Source organism: Mustela nigripes, chromosome 14 (assembly GCF_022355385.1).
Source record: "Mustela nigripes isolate SB6536 chromosome 14, MUSNIG.SB6536, whole genome shotgun sequence".
Classification (NCBI taxonomy): Eukaryota; Metazoa; Chordata; class Mammalia; order Carnivora; family Mustelidae; genus Mustela; species Mustela nigripes.
Genome location: NC_081570.1, coordinates 10,844,282 through 10,860,781, shown reverse-complemented (window position 1 = coordinate 10,860,781; position 16,500 = coordinate 10,844,282). Strand labels below are relative to the sequence as shown.

The following is a 16,500-nucleotide window of genomic DNA, read 5'->3' as shown; positions in this document are numbered from 1 at the left end:
CCAGAAGGTGGGGCGGGCCGCCCAACTGTCCACGCGCCCCTCCCGCTGCAGTGGGTGCGTCTGCGGTCAGGTTCTCCGCTCCCTCCCATGGCACCCCACCCCACGCTCGGCGTGTGTGGGGGCAGCCAGCGTTTCCAGCTCCTTCCCGGACGCGGGGGCGGGCTGGGAGAGGCCATCCTGCTCCCGCCACCCCCAAATTCTCACCCATAGCAAAGGGAGGGCGTGAGACCCGGAGGCAGGAGGGTTAGCCCCGGAGGGAGACTCCGCTCGCTGCCCGGCATACCTGGCTCTCCGCGGCGGGGATGCCGGACTCGAGCTCGCACAGCGCGCGGAAGTTGTGCAGCTCGAAGTCTGCGTCGACCTGGAGGGAAAAGGTCACCTCGGAGAGGTCCCTCCGCACACAGTACACGGTGAGCAGCATGGCCCGGGCCCGACCCAGCTCGGCTCGGCCCGGCCTCGGCGCTGGGCTGCGGGGCGGCGGCGGGGCCTGGCTGGTGCTGCGGGCGAACGGCGCGAGCTGCTCGCTCGCCCGCTTGCTCCTTCCCTCCCTCACACACGCTCAGTGACTCACTCCCTCCCGCCCTCACTACCAAGCACGGCCTGCGACTCCGTCTGCCTGCTTGCCGGCCTGCCTCCCACCGCTGCCGCCAAGCGCGCCAGCCGCCGGCGCCCCGCCCCGCCGCAACGCGGCTGCCGTAAAGCCCGCCTCGCCCTCTCTGCCTTCGCGACGCAGAGAAGGGGCGGGCCGGGAAGAGGAAGCGGGAAGCTAGGAGAGGATTGGAGGGGAGGGAAGGCTTGGGAAACCAGCGAAAGGAAGGGCGAGAAAAGGGGCGGGAAGGAAGGGCAGGAGGGAAACCGGAGAGAGACTGAAGAGCTGAGGTCGGTGGTGGGGTCCGCGATCTCATTCACCCACATGAGACATTTATTTTTTTTTTTAAGATTTTTTATTTATTTATCAGAGAGAGAGAGGGGGAGAGAGCAAGCACAGATGAACCTCCATCTGTGGAGGTTCATCTGTGGCAGACAGAATGGCAGGCAGAGGCAGAGGGAGAAGCAGGCTCCCTGCCGAGCAAGGAGCCCGATGTGGGACTCGATCCCAGGACGCTGGGATCATGACCTGAGCCGAAGGCAGCTGCTTAACCAACTGAGCCACCCAGGTGTCCCACCACATGAGACATTTATTAAGCGCCGACCAGGTGGATACAAAAATGGGTAAAAACACCGGTGTTTCTTTGCCCTTGTGGAACTCTCACGCCACTAAGCAGAGTTCTAAAATGTATTTGTCCAAGTAGACATTGAGGCTTAGAAAGATTAATTTACTTCCTGTCCCAATGATTTAGAGTTAAAACCGAAATCATGACCCTGTCTAGTGTACACACCCGAGCTTACTCTGGCCCCTGCCTTCTTCTCCAGACCTGCCTCCTGAGTCCTTCCTGCACTCAGCCACACGGGGACCCTTGGTTCCTCCAAGGCTCCATTCCCCTATCTTGCAAAGTTTTCTCTCTACTCGGGACTGTCTCCTTCCTACACCTAGCACACACCACCCCACCCCACCCCAGCGCCAACTGCAGAGCCTTTATTGGGCACAGGTCAGAATCTACTTGATAAAGTATTTGCTACTTTACTGGCCTGTTCATGGCCACATGGCTGATGACTGGGTAGAGGCCCAGAACATGAGGATAAGGTCACAAACACCGATCCAACAGTGGCATCTCCCTACGTAACACCGCCCAATTCCCTATCTGTGAAGTAGGGACCCCTCTTCTGTTGTAACAGGAGGGAAGATGGAAACAGGATGGCTGTGGATGCAGGTTAAGTAGGTAGGTTTGGTGGCAAGAAAGTCAATGACCATTGGAAGACTTCCCTCTGTGAAGGATGGAGGTTCATCTGTGGAGAATAAAGAGAAAAACTGGAGGGGCAGGAGGTGAAGAGTGGTTGTATCAGCCGCAGAAAGCCTATCAGTGATTTAAGCAAATCAAGGTTTATTTTTCTCACAGGATAGGAAGCCAGGAGGTAGAAAACAGCATCTGTTCAGTGACACAATAATATTGGGGCCTCTATTTCTGTAAATATTTTGGCCTTTCCTGGAGCGTCATGATATGGCTGGCTGCCTCCACTCCATGCAGCATTTTCTTGTTTAAGGCAAGAACTTGGCCAGAAGTCCTGCAGCAAGTTTCTGCTTACACCTCACTGGCCACCATTATGCCACATAGATGCAAGCAAGGGTAGGAAAGTAGGTGTTTAGCTTCTCTCACCTCTTTAAAGGACATGGACAGGAGAAAAAAGTTTTCGGAACATGTGTTAGGTGACACCTACATAGTCTACTACTATCTATATAGACCTATGGCAGAGGATATTTGAAATATCCATTGCAAATTGGAGCAAGTTGAACAGAGAAATGATGTAGGATTGTCAGGTGGTATCAAGGATCCAACTGATGTTTTATTAATTTTTCCGTGTTACATCTTTTTTCTAGTGGTGCTCAGGTGCCTGGGTGTGACAGATTTTATTTTCCAAAGATGGCAACGATAATATCTCCCATCTTACATGTTCTTCTTACAATGTGACCATAACATTCCTCCTATTAAGAGATGGGGGGTATGTTCCTCCATTTGAATCATGGCTGACTGACTCTGGTATAAATGTCATCGTGTGCCTTCTGAGGCTAGGTTATAAATGGCAATATAGCTCCTGCCTGGTTCTCTGGGAACACTTGGTCTTAGAAACCAACAACCATGCTGTGAGGAAACCCAAACCACATGGAGAGAACATGTGTGGATGTTCCAGGCAACAACCCAGCTGAGATCAAAATCAATTCCTAGGAAAACCACCAAAGACACTTGCAGCTGGTTTCAACCAGACATTGAGCCATCTCCAGCATGTGGGTCTTTCCAGCAGAGGTCTCAGATGCCATGGGGCCATCTCCACTGTACTCTTTTTGAATCCCTGACCCACAAATCTGTGAGCATAATACAATGATTATTTTGCTTGACTAAGTTTGAGGTGGTTTGTTACAAAGCAACAATAAATGGTACACTGAATACACCTCTCTTTATATATATATATAAACATATATGTATACACACAAGTATATGTACACACACACACACATACCTGCCACATCTTCTTTATCCATTCATCTATCAATGGACACGTGGACTGCTTCCATAGTTTGGTTGTTATTTTTTTTAAAGATTTTATTTATGAGAAAGAGAGAGAGCATAAGCAGGAGGGGCAGGGGAAGAGGGAGAGCATCTCAAACAGATTCCCACTGAGTGTGGAGTCCACCATGGGGCTTGATCCCAGGAGATCATGACCTGCGATCATGACCTAAGCTAAAACCAAGAGTTAGTTGCTTAAGCGACTGTGCCACCCAAGTGCCCTCATTGTTTGGCTATTGTAAATAATGCTGCAACAAACACAGGGGTGTGTGTAGCCCTTTGAACTAGTGTTTTCGTATTTTGGGGGTAAACACCCAAGTGTGTGATTACTGGATTGTAGGGTTGTTCTTATTTTTCTTTTTGAGGAACCTTCTCACCATGTTCCACAGTGGCTGCACTGGTTTGCATTCCCACCAACAGTGCAAGGAGGTTCCTTTTTCTTCACATCCTTACTAACCCTTGTTTCTTGGGTTTTTGTTTCTAGCCATTCTGACAAGTATGAGGTTGTATCTCATTGTAGCTTTGACTTGTAATTCCTCAATGATGAACGACGTTGAGCCTCTTTTCATGTGTCTTATTGGCCATGTGTATGTCTTCTTTGGAGACTTGCTTTCTGCTCATTTTTTAACTGGGTTATTTGTTTTTTGAGTGTTGAGCTGTATCAGTCCTTTATATATTTTGGATACTAACCCTTTATCAGATATGTCATTTGCAGACATTACTTACATAAATTAAAAAAAAAAAAAGTGGTAAGAGAGAGGGGTGCCTGGGTGGCTCAGTTGGTTAAGTGTCTGCCTTCGGCTCAGGTTATAGTCTCCAGGTCCTGGGATCGGGGCCCGAGTCAGGCTCCCTGCTCAGCAAGGATCCTGCTTCTCGCTCTCCCTCCACATGCATTCTCTCAAATAAATAAATACATTACAAAAAAAGATTTCATTTATTTATTGGACACACAGAGAGAGAGAGAGATCATAAGTAGGCAGAGAGGCAGGTGGGGGGCAGGGGAAGCAGGCTCCCTGCTGAGCAGAGAGCCCAATGCTGGGCTCGATCCCAGGACCCTGGGATCATGACCTGAGCCAAAGGCAGAGGCTTAACGCACTAAGCCACCCAGGCGCCCCTAAATAAATAAAATCTTAAGGAAAAAAAGTGGTGAGAGTGGACATCCTTGTTTCGTTACTGACCTTAGGGGGAAAGCTCTTGGCTTTTCACCACTGAGTATGATGTTTGCTATAGGTTTTTCATATACAACTCTTATTATGTCAAGGTATGGGCCTTACCCCTCTTGGACTCTGCTCAAATGCTTCTTGAGATCTGGTTCAGAGTGTGGACTCTCACTTCTCTCATCACTCTATGAGGTAGACTTTGCATCTCCAACATGCAAGTAGTAAATGGCCGTTCTAGGATTCAAACCAGGCAATCTGACTTGAGTCCCCACTTTTTTTAAGTTTACTTATTTATTTAAGTAATCTGTACACCCATCATGGGGCTCAAACTCATGACCCAGAGATGGAAGGTTGCATGCTCTTCTCACTAAGCCAGCCAGGGACCCCACAAGTCCACAATCTTAACCACTACTTTACATGGCTACATGTAAGACCTCATTTCATGCTTCTAAAAGCCCACAGAGATAGGAACTTCAGGTTTCCCTTGCTATCTGAAAGTAGATGGCTCCTATGAAACCTTTTGTAAATTGAAATGGTGCAAAACAAAGAAGTGACTACCACTTTCAAATCAAATATCCTCTTTAGATTTCTTTTGGTTAGTGAAAACAAGTACTAATGAAGGTCTTTCATGAAACTGAAGTTTCATGAGCCAAACTTTTGGATGGCAGGGGAATCCTGTATTGTATTCATACCCATTTCATGCAAAAGGAAATTGAGGTGTGGGAATTTTAACCAACTTGCCCAGGTTCACACAGCTAATGAATAGAAGGTTCTCCAAGTTGTAAAAAAAAACAAAAACAAAAAAACACAAAACCACCAAAAAACCAAAAACCAAAAACAAAACAAAACAAAACAAAACAAAAAAACAAAAAACCCCAAACCTTTAAGAACAAAAAACATCTATTTTCAACCTTTAACTAGAGCACCAGCATTCTGCTGGCACAGTACACTTGAAGACACCTGGCTGTGTTCCAAAACCCTTTCAACACCATATGGTCACCACCAGCAAAGTTTCTGCCTACTTCTAGGTTCTTGCCTAATTCTTCTCTACTAGGAAGAACAGATTGGTTAAAGGCATTTACCCTATTTGATTTTTAAAACTCCTACAGTTGGTGGGTGCCTGGGTGTTTCAGTTAGTTAGGTGTCTGCCTTTGGCTTGGGTCGTGATCCCAGGGTCCTGGAATTGAGTCCCACGTTGGGCTCCCTGCTCAGCAGGGAATCTGCTTCTTCCTCTGCTCCTCCCTGCCCTTCTCATGCTCACTCTCTCTCTCACGCATGCAAAAATGAATAAATAAAACCTTAAAAAAAACCAACTTCTATAATAGGGACTAAATCCCCAAACACTCTAAGTACTCATTTTTCTTTTCTTTCCTTTTTTTAAGCAGGTGGATATTGTTCTTTGAATTTTTCCCTTATCATCAGTTCGCGGTTGCTCAAAGAAGTCTCTCTTACCTTGCTGTTCCTGGCATGTCAACTGATAGCAGACAGTGCTCCATTTTACTCATTTTACCTTAACACAAAAACGTTGGTTTCCTATTTCTTAGGCCAGGATCATGTGCAGATATATAATGCAATGCCTCTTCCCTTTCCTGCTTATCATTCCTAAAGTCTGGTAGCATTTCAGTTCCACTAAATTCTAGGTCAATTCCTCCTCTTCATTTCCAGTGTACCATGTACTCATTGGGTTATCAAAATATTGCAGGTAATTACGGTTGTAATTTCAAGCACCATAATTTGCCTACTCAGAAGTCTGTAGCTAGAGATCAAAATGTACCTTGATTACCAGAGTCAGCCTGGGCAAAAGTGCAAAACAGGCCAAAGTTTGTCCTTGGCAAACTCAATGTGATGCTCCTTCTTTGGCTCCCTTTCTCTCCACCTGTTCCTCTTCATTCTCATGGGTCCTACTCTCTTCACTTGCCTTTTTAAAACCTGCTCTCAAGAAAGGAGCTGGACCAACTCACACTAAGGTACTAATGACTGCTGAAACTCTGTCTGGTCTCTCTTTAGGTAGTTGCATGTTAATAGGGATAAAGGTATCAATCATCAGCTACAGATTTCTAGGCTTCAGCAGAGAATTTGGTAGGGAAGGCAAATTTTCCCAAGAACCTCTGGATTGACACAAGTCTAGTTCACTCTTCTGTTGACATCTCACCAGGATTTGATTGATCTACCCCGGATATACCTGGTTTAATACCCAACTTGATAGTTAAATTGCTTTCCTATTTTTTCCCTTCAGGAAGCTCCTGTTGTTTTTTGTTTTTTTGTTTTTTTCCATGAAAAACGTGTGTCTTTCTTCTTGAAACACCACATCATAGTTGTGGAGAAATCTCAGGTATCATGGCTGAGAGTACAGAGCCAGCTTTTAAAATATAAAGTGGAAACAAAACATTCTCATTGGGCACTGCCAATGTGAGAATCATTACAATAGCAGGGATATGTTCAAAGTCTTTTAACCTCTTGGAACAACTTTGGTCCACCCGCCATAATCAGAAATAGAACCATATTGGACATAGACCATTCATTAATTTCTTCAACCATTCTTTTTTTTTTTTTAAGATTTTATTTATTTATTTGACAGAGAGAGATCACAGGTAGGTAGAGAGACTGGCAGAGAGAGAGAGAGCGGGAAGCAGGCTCCCTGCCGAGCAGAGAGCCTGATGTGGGTCTCGATCCCAGGACCCTGAGATCATGACCTGAGCCGAAGGCAGCGGCTTAACCCACTGAGCCACCCAGGCGCCCCTCTTCAACCATTCTTAACATCTACTGAATGCCAGACATTGTTCTAGGCACAGCAGGGAACAAGACAAAAAGACTATCCACACTTGGCTTACATTCTAGTAAGAGCTTACATTCTAGTCAGAGGTCACAGAGAACATACAAAATTTGTCAGGGGGTGATAAATGCTTGACAGGGGAAAAGAGCAAGCAGATGACAGGGAGTGTTGGGAGAAGGGTGAGGAATTTGGGCATGCAGTGGTTGTTACTTCGCAGAGGGTGGTCAGGAAAAGTCTGTCTTACAAGGTGACATCTGAGCAGGATGAAGCAGAACAAAGGAGTAAATCATGCGGACATCCATGAATACTCAGCACAGGTAACAGCAGGTCCATAGACCTAAATATGGAACTATACCTGCCTTGTTCCAGAAACACAATGAAGAACAGCATTTCCAGAAATCAGTGAATGAGGAGGACAGTAGTTAGGAACCCATGGGACAAGTGATCCTAAGGACTTGGCTTTCACTGACTGAAATAGGAAGCCACTGGAGAATTTTGAGCAGAGAAGTGACATGATGTAACCTGTGTGTCAATAGATCACTTTGGCTGGGGCACCTGGCTGGCAGGGCCGGCGGAGCATGTGACAGTTAATCTCGGTGTTTTGAGTTCCAGACCCAGGTTGGGTGCAGAACTTACTGAAAAGAAAAACAAAATCACTTTGGCTGACTTGCAGAGGAAGGCGTTGGTGGGCTAGTTAGAACCAGCAACAGAACAAGCAATAACCCACGGTGACAGACCTTGGGGAATCTGACCAGGGTGCAGGTAGTGAGAAGCTGTCAGATTCTGAATTCATTTTGAAGACAGAATTTACATGACTTGCTGACGCACTGAACACAAGGTGTGGAAAGAAAGAGGAATCAAGGATGGCCACGGGTGTGTATGTGTCAATATTCCAGAGTATACATAATATTTTTTTTAGATCTTTTTTTTAAATTTATTTGACAGAGAGAGATCACAAGTAGGCAGAGAGGCAGGCAGAGAGAGAGAGAGAGGAGGAAGCAGGCTCCCCGCTGAGCAGAGAGCCCGATGTGGGGCTCGATCCCAGGACCCTGGGACCATGACCCGAGCTGAAGGCAGAAGCTTTAACCCACTGAGCCACCCAGGAGCCCCTCAAATCCCTTTCATCTGGGACATTTTTTCGGTCAGGGCTCACAGGCTTGTCGCGGGATCCCCCGAACCCTGGCCTGCATGCGGGGACCTAGGATTTAAGAACTGACAGGGGGGTAACCAGGCTCTGAGAACCTGCTCAATTCTCTGAACTCACGGTGAGGTTGTACCTTTCCAATAACTACCTCGGAGAGACACTACCCCCGACCCCCCGAAGTGATGCCTCTTACCCGAGACGCTGGATCTCTCTTCTAGCCAGTGCTCAGCATGACAGCCTTAAATAATAAATAGTGAATATAATAACCTTAATATCCCTAAATCTCACCCCTTATTACATATCTCAACTTTTTCTGTGCCCACAGGAGGCAGACCTCAGCATCTGACGAGTGTTATGCTCAGGAAAGGCTCCTGCACGACCAGCAAAGCCTCAGGACCGCCTCTGGAACCGTTTTATCACTTCACTGTCACTAGTGCGGAAAAGCCCCAGCTGCCCCTTTGGTCACCCTCTGACCACCCCATCTGAGGCCGCGGCCGAAACCCCAGGTACACAGCGCTCTGGCCGCGCCACCTCCGCGGTCCCACAGCCGGGCGGAAACGCGCCTGCGCCGTATCACGTGACGGTAGCGTCACCCTCTAGGGAGCGGGGGCGTCTAGCCACGTGACGCAGCCAGGCCAATGCCTGGCGTCCGCTCTCTGGGCTCCTGGTTGCTAGGCGACCCCTGCCCAGCTCCCGCGACCTGGATTTATCGCGGCGGGAACGTCGGACGCCGCGGGCGGGTCCGGGCGTTCGGGAGTGCTGCAGGCTGCGGGGGCGTTTCGCGGCTTCCGCCTTCTCTGGGGCGGAAGGCTGGCCGGCGGTGTCCACTCCCGTGCGCCGTTCGGGGCTCCAGCCCGAGTGTCCCCGCGTCCGCGGTCCTCTGGGCCGGAGCCGGCAGCCGAGGGGCCGCAGGGCCGCGCGGACTAAGCCCGGTCCACTCGCAGGCTCCCCGCCTCGGCCTGCTCCGCCCCGGAGAACCGGCTCAGCCTCCAGCTGGGGCGGAGGTGTGCTTGAGGCAGTGGCGTTGGGAGAAACCGGTGCCTGGTGGAAGTCCCAGGCGTGGGTGGCCTCTGAGGCTTGTCCTGGACCAGAGAAAGGAAATGGGCGGTGGACTCTGTGCACTACTGATGCGTCTTGACCGAAAAGATGGTGCCTTGAATAGTGGTAGACCGGAGGATAACAGATTTCCATTAAAAAGAAAAAAAAAAAATCGCAAAAGAGCCAAATACTTATTTAAGAAAAGTTTGTGGGGCCCCTGCCTGGCTCGGTCGGGGGAGCAAGCAACTCTTGATCTTGGGTGGGTCCTGACTTCCAGCCGCACACTGGGTGTAGAAATTACTTTTTATAAAAAGAAAAGTTTATACATTTGCCTCTCTTTTAAAGGCTTTGTCTTTGAGATTTCTAAGAACAGTGGCAGTCTTTCGCTGTTGAGCATTTTCAGTCCAGAGATAACTTGTGGTGGGCTTGGAAATTGTATGTGGCTCGGTTCTAAAAGTTTTAAGTGTAATCTTTTCTGTATTGCCCATGACGCTACTCAATATTTTAAAGATAGAGAATACAGTTATAATAATCGTTTTAATGTCTTTGCTAATTCTCCCATCTGTGTCACTTCTGGGTCTGTTTGTACTGGTTGGTGTGTGTCCTCCTGGGTCCCATTTACCTGTCTCTCTACTCGCCTGGTAATTTTATTTTATTTTTTAAAGGAAGAGTATTTTATTTGTTTATTTATTTACTTAGATTTTATTTATTTATTTCACACACAGAGATCACAAGGAGGCAGAGAGAGAGGAAGGGAAGCAGGCTCCCTGCTGAGCAAAGAGCCTGATTCGGGGCTTGATCCTAGGACCCTGAGACCATGACCCCAGCGGAAGGCAGAATTGCCTGGTAATTTTATGATGGGATGCCAGATATTATGACTTTTACCTTGTTTTAGTGCTGGATATTTTTGTGCTTCTGTAAATCTGGAACTTGGTTCTGGGGTGCAATAAGTTACTTGGAAATAGTTTGGGTCTTTGGGGTCTTGCTTTTAAGATTTGATAGGGCCACAGCTGTGCCAGCTATAGGGCTCATTATTCCCCCTGAGGCAAGACCTTTATGAACTTTATTCCCAATGCCCCATAAATTATGAGCTTTTCTAATCTGGCTAGTGAAACTAGGCACTATGCCCAGCCTGGCGGGGTGCATGAAGCACCTTTCCCTCTAATGCTTTCAAGTGGTTCTTTTTCCCAGGCTCAGGTAGTTTTCTTACTTGAATGCCCTATCCAGGACTTGGTAAATAGCAGAATAGGGCCCTCTACAGGTCTCTGGGGTTTTCTCTCTCCGTGTGTGTGTGTGTGTGTGTGTTCGTGTGTTCGTTCGTGTGTTCTCTCTGATACTCTGGCCTGTAAACTCTAGCCGCCTTGGTGACTCTGGACTCTCTTCACGACTCAAGGACTCTGCTGAGCTCTGCCTCAGCTTTCCTTCCCTGCACTGTAGCCTGTAAGCTCAAGGTAGTAAACCAGGACAAGTATTAGGGCTCACCCTGTTTATTGTCCTTTATTGGGGATTATTATCCATTGTGGCTTTATGTCCAGTGTATTGAAAGCCATTGTTTCATATTTTTTGTCCTTTTTTGGCTGTTTAAGGTGGGAAAGGAAATCTGGTTGCTGTTTCTTTATCATGATTTCTGGAAGTTGAAGTCCAAATATCACACCCATCTGGAAAACGTTTGTGTCTCAAAACCATTGAATCTTGGGGTGCCTGGGTGGCTCAGTGGGTTAAGCCTCTGCCTTCGGCTCAGGTCATGATCTCAGGGCCCTGGGATCAAGCCCCGAGTTGGGCTCTCTCCTCAGCGGGAGCCTGCTTCCCACCCCCTCCTCTGCCTGCCTCTCTGCCTACTTGTGATCTTTGTCTGTCAAATAAATAAATAAATTCTTTAAAACAAAACAAAAAAACTATTGAATCTTGAAACTCTTAGGTTGCATACTGTTGGGCTCACAATCAATTTATTCCAGAAGACCGCTATTATCTATCTTGCTATCCCTACAGACTTAACCAATAGCCTCTACTTGGCTGACACTCAGTAGAAGCTGGAGTGCTTGAATAAACTATTTTGAGCAAACAGCTGTCGGTCAGCTTATGGTATTTTCTTCCAACATTTGTTGATGGGCTTTTGCAATTTTCTTCTTGCCTGCCAGCAGCAAGTGAAAGCTAGGCAGGATGGAAATTTCTGGGACTTGTTATTCATGACTGTAATTACCCACAAAAATGCACCTTTTAAAAAAGTTAATTTGCAGGCATGAGGAAACTTTTAGGTATGAGGAATATGTTCTAAAACGGTTGTGGTGATGGTTTCACAAGTTGACAAAAAGTCATTGGTTTCACAAGTGGACAAAAAGTACACTTAAAAATAGGTGAATTTTATGGTAAATAAATTACACCTAAACAAGGCAGTTTTTAAAAAACACTATTTTTATTTTTTTAAAGATTATTTTAGAGAAAGAGAGAGTGTGAGCGTGCACGTTTGCAAGCAGGGGGAGGGGCAGGAGAGGGAAAAGGAAAGAAGCAGACTTCCCCTGAGGGCAGAGCCAGACTCAGGGCTCAATCTCATGATCCTGAGATCATGACCTGAGCTGAAATCAAGAGTCACATGCTAAACTCACTGAGCCACCCAGGTACCCCTAAATCAGTTTTTATTTTTTTATTTTTTTTTAAAGATTTTATTTATTTATCAGAGAGAGGGGGGGGGAGAGAGCAAGCACAGGCAGACAGAATGGCAGGCAGAGGCAGAGGCCGAGCAAGGAGCCCGATGCGGGACTCGATCCCAGGACGCCCGGGATCATGACCTGAGCCGAAGGCAGCTGCTTAACCAACTGAGCCACCCAGGCGTCCCTCTAAATCAGTTTTTAAAAAAGCTTATCTTGGGCGCCTGGGTGGCTCAGTGGGTTAAGCCACTACCTTCAGCTCAGGTCATGATCTCAGGGTCCTGGGGTCGAGTCCCACATCAGGCTCTCTGCTCAGCAGGGGGCCTGCTTCCCTTCCTCTCTCTCTGCCTGCCTCTCTGCCTGCTTGTGATCTCTCTCTGTCAAATAAATAAATAAAATCTTTAAAAAAAAAAAAAAAAGCTTATCTTGAAGATTTCCAAGGCATTTTTAATTGTTTAATTTTTATTTATTTATTTAAGATTCTATTTATTTATTTGACAGAGAGAGAAATCACAAGTAGGTAGAGGCGGGGGCGGGGGTGGGGAAGCAGGCTCCCCGCTGAGCAGAGACCCCCCCCCCAATGCGGGGCTTGATTCCAGGACCCTGAGATCATGACCCGAGCTGAAGGCAGAGACTTATTTGATAGAAAGAGACACAGCAAGAGAGGGAACACAAGCAGAGGGAGTGGGAAAGGGAGAAGCAAGCTTCCTGCTGAGCAGGGAGCCCGATGCGGGGCTCGATCCCAGAACCCTGGGATCATGACCTGAGCCGAAGGCGGACGCTTAACGACTGAGCCACCCAGGCGCCCCAAAGGCAGAGACTTAAACCACTGAGTGATCCAGGTGCCCCAAGGCATTTTTTAAATATATATTTTTTATTTTTAAATAAACATATAATGTATTATTAGCCCCAGGGGTACAGGTCTGTGAATCGCCAGGTTTACACACTTCGCAGCACTCACCATAGCACATACCCTCCCCCAATGTCCATAACCTCCCCTGCCCCCCCACCGCAACCCTCAGTTTGTGAGATTAAGAGTTTCCTATGGTTTGTCTATTTCCAAGGCATTTTAAGGTGAAAAAGAAAGTTGCCAACCACTTTATATAAGCTAAACTGAGTTTTGATTTTTTTCAAAAGCCTTCTATGCATTGAAATACAACCTTGATTAGGTGGGGTTATACAAAGATGGACTGTCACTTTGTACAATACACATGTATCACTTTTGTAATCAGAAAAAAACTAAAGATTTTAAAAAGAAGATCAAAATTTAAAAGAGAAAATCAAGTCAAGGGTGACTCCAAGAGAAAAAAGGTCGATTTGACCCATCCACAAGGCAGTGAACAGGATATTCAATTAGAAATCAGAAGGTCTGAATTCTGTTCTCGTTCTGGTCTTTGAACTCTGAGCGAAGACAAATTATATAGCTGCTAGCTATCTTTCCAGAAACCATGTTCGAGTAATGAAGTGAATATTTGAAATGTGGATCATAAGTGTCAAGAGTGGAAGTCTGAAACCATTTTGATAGCAGCTATAGGAAGGATGTCAATTCGGGAGGATTTTAAAAAAATTCTCTTTACTGTCCAATAAATGATGAGACTCACTCTCTTCCTACCACTCTGACTGAAACCTTTAACAGGTAAGACCATCTCTCATCCTGGATCCTGGGGAGGAAGTGGCCTTGCAATATACATTGACATTACTGGCTTAACACTCCAGTTTCCTTATCAAATATAAATGTTTTATTTAAAGGATAATTGAAAAGACAAATGAAGTAAAATACATCAAGTGTTGAATATAGGAAAAAATTGGGATGGAAAAGTAAGTCATAACGAAACAGAACAAATACTTCATCATCCCATTGACTTCATGATACTGCAGGAAACATTGTATCATACCTGCTTTATTGTATGAGAACTTTCTCTGTACTTCAAGCATTGGTCCTTACCCTCCAAGCATGTATAACGATGTTCTCTTGGTTTGAATTGCCTAGGGTGAGTTGGCTTGCAGATGGCTTTGTCTAAACAGCATTTCCCCACATGTCCCTGAGCTTTGTGTCAGTCTGGAACCTTGGTTTTTGGCTAGTTGCTTCGGTCCTCAATTACTGAGTATTCAGTCTCACTCATAATGAGTCAGATCTATTACCCAGAGTATATAGTTTACAGTTAATAATTGGACCCCGCATTTATCTAATGCCGTTCCCACCAAGGACCGGGTTGACCATGTGCTTTTAGCTCTGCGTCATCACCAGGAAGTCAGGAGAGGTTAGCTCCTCCAGCCTCTGCTCTGCAGGTGAAGGAGAGCTACTCAGAAGCACCTGACTTCCTGAGGGAGGCAAAGAGGACTGCCATCTAAAAGAAACACAGGGCAAAACTGGCTCGGGCTTGAAGAAGTCTCATCATTTTCTTCAAGAAAGAATTAAATGGTGCAAAGATCACATGAAGCTAGCCTACTGTATAATAAAATTGTGGCTTTGGACGCCTAGGTGGCTCAATTGGTTGAGCGTCCAACTCTTGATTTCAGCTCAGGTCATGGTCTTGAGATTGTGAGATCCAGCCCCGAGACCAGCTGTGTGCTCACTGCAGAGTCTGCTGGAGGTTCTCTCTCCCTCTGCCTCTGCCCCTCCCCTACGCTTGTGCTCTCTCTAAATTAAAAAAAAAAAAAATTGTTGTGGTCTGATTGAAATCAGGCCGACTAAATGACTGTGCCTGTCATCTGATGGAAGAGTGGAGTGCTCTGTCCATTTCCTGAAGTTCCTCTTATTAGACAATCAGGCAGAAGTTTTCTGAGCCCTCTCCTGGCTTGACTTGGAAACTGCATGATGGTGATCTTTAAACTTCATTGGGTGGGTCTTTCCTTACATAAATTCATGCTCTCCCCTCCCTTTCTCTTGCCCCAGGAGGCTTATTCGAACCAGGGAGAGGCCCAGCCGGCCACTTATTTGGCATCCAGATAAGGCTCCAGATGTCCATCCAAAAGGCAAATAAACCACCAAACAACCAATCTCATCATGTTCAAATAGTACATATTATTTTCGAGGTTCAAAAAATGATGCCATGGGGTGTCTGGGTAGCTCAGTCGGTTAAGCATCTGCCTTTGGCTTGGGTTATGATCCCAGGGTCCTGAGATCTTGTCCTGCATCAGGTTCCCTGCTAGGTGGGGAGCCTTCTTCTCCCTCTTCCTCTGCCTGCTGCTCCCCCTGCTTGTGCTCTCTCTCTCTCTCTCTCTGTGTCAAATAAATAAATACATAAACAATTTCAAAAGGAAATGATACCATTAATGGAAGTAACTCCATGTGAGTGTGTGAAGTATTCTCAGAACCATTGTTGAGTGTGTAACTTTGTAGGTAAAATAAAGAGTGGGGAGTCTGACAAACTTGGGAGAAAGTATTCTGAACCTGCTAAAAAATATCTATTTTTCTTTAAGGCCAGGGGACAAGGAAGTGTAACAGTGTAACTGTGTGACAGTGAGTAGAGTGTCCCCGAAAGCCCCTGGCCAGGTGTCTCAGGGAGGCTGGAGTTGAGGCAGGATCATTTCTAAGCGTCTGCAAGCACAAACCAGTTTGTTGACTCCTTCTGTGGAACCCTTTTACCGTTCTTTAGGCCAAAGGGAATCCATGCAGACAGCCGAAACGTACACAATGTCTTCCCCCTGTTCTCTGGCTGTCGCAGTTTTTGGCTGAAACAGCAATCAGCCTAGAGCTGCCCTCTACAGCTTCCAGAAGATCCACTCACTCACCCACCAAACATTCATTCTGCTACTTGTTTTCTGAGGCACAGCGATTAGAGGCTGGCCAAAAGGACAAAGCACATGTTGGAACTTAGAGTTTACTAGAATGGTGTTTTGGAATCCTTTTCCTGTCAGGGCCCACACAGAGAAATCGTACAATTTGTATGCCGCATTGAGGTAAACGTTGATGGTGGGGAGTGGATTTAGGGATCTGTATGGGATTTGGTAAAAAAAAAAATATATATATATATATATATATATATATATATATATATATATATATAATGTAATTATGATTTGGAAAATAAAATGAAAGTATTAGCATTAAATATTGAATTTACATAAAATTTCCAAATAAAATATTTTCACATTTTAGCTTTCTCTGTGAATGTGACTTTTTATTATCAGGTTTTATGTTTGAATTGGCTTGATGCAATAACTACCAAGACTTTTCAAGAAGGATCCCTTCAGGGGCACCTGGGTGACTCAGCAGGTTAAAGCCTCTGCCTTCAGCTCAGGTCATGATTGAACCCCTGCATCAAGCTCTCTGCTCCGCGGGGAGCCTGCTTCCTCCTCTCTCTGCCTGCCTCTCTGCCTACTTGTGATCTCTGTCTGTCAAATAAATAAATAAAATCTTTGAAAAAAAAAAAAAAAGGATTCCTTCAAGGGGCACCTGCGGGGCTCAGTCAGTAAAACATGCAACTCTTGATTTCTGCTTGGGTCATGATCTTCGGGTCATGAGATTGAGCCCTGGCGGACCTGTCGCTGGCAGGGAGTTTCCTTGAGAGTCTCTCCGTCTCCTTCTGCCCCTCCCCTCACTCGTGTGCTCTCTCTCTCTAAAAGTAAATAAATC

The 16,500-nt window shown here is 46.2% G+C and overlaps 1 protein-coding gene across 2 annotated transcripts in view; it reads right to left on the bottom strand.

Moving 5' to 3' along the window:
* DDI2 (DNA damage inducible 1 homolog 2) overlaps positions 1–642 on the bottom strand; it is a 44,905-nt gene extending 44,263 nt beyond the window's left edge. For both annotated transcript variants that reach the window (XM_059376246.1, XM_059376249.1), the window contains exon 1: positions 284–642. In XM_059376246.1, coding sequence (XP_059232229.1) covers positions 284–421 — 138 coding nt within the window. In that variant the 5' untranslated portion in view covers positions 422–642. The remainder of the gene's footprint in view (positions 1–283) is intronic.
* Between the last annotated feature and the right edge of the window lie 15,858 nt (positions 643–16,500).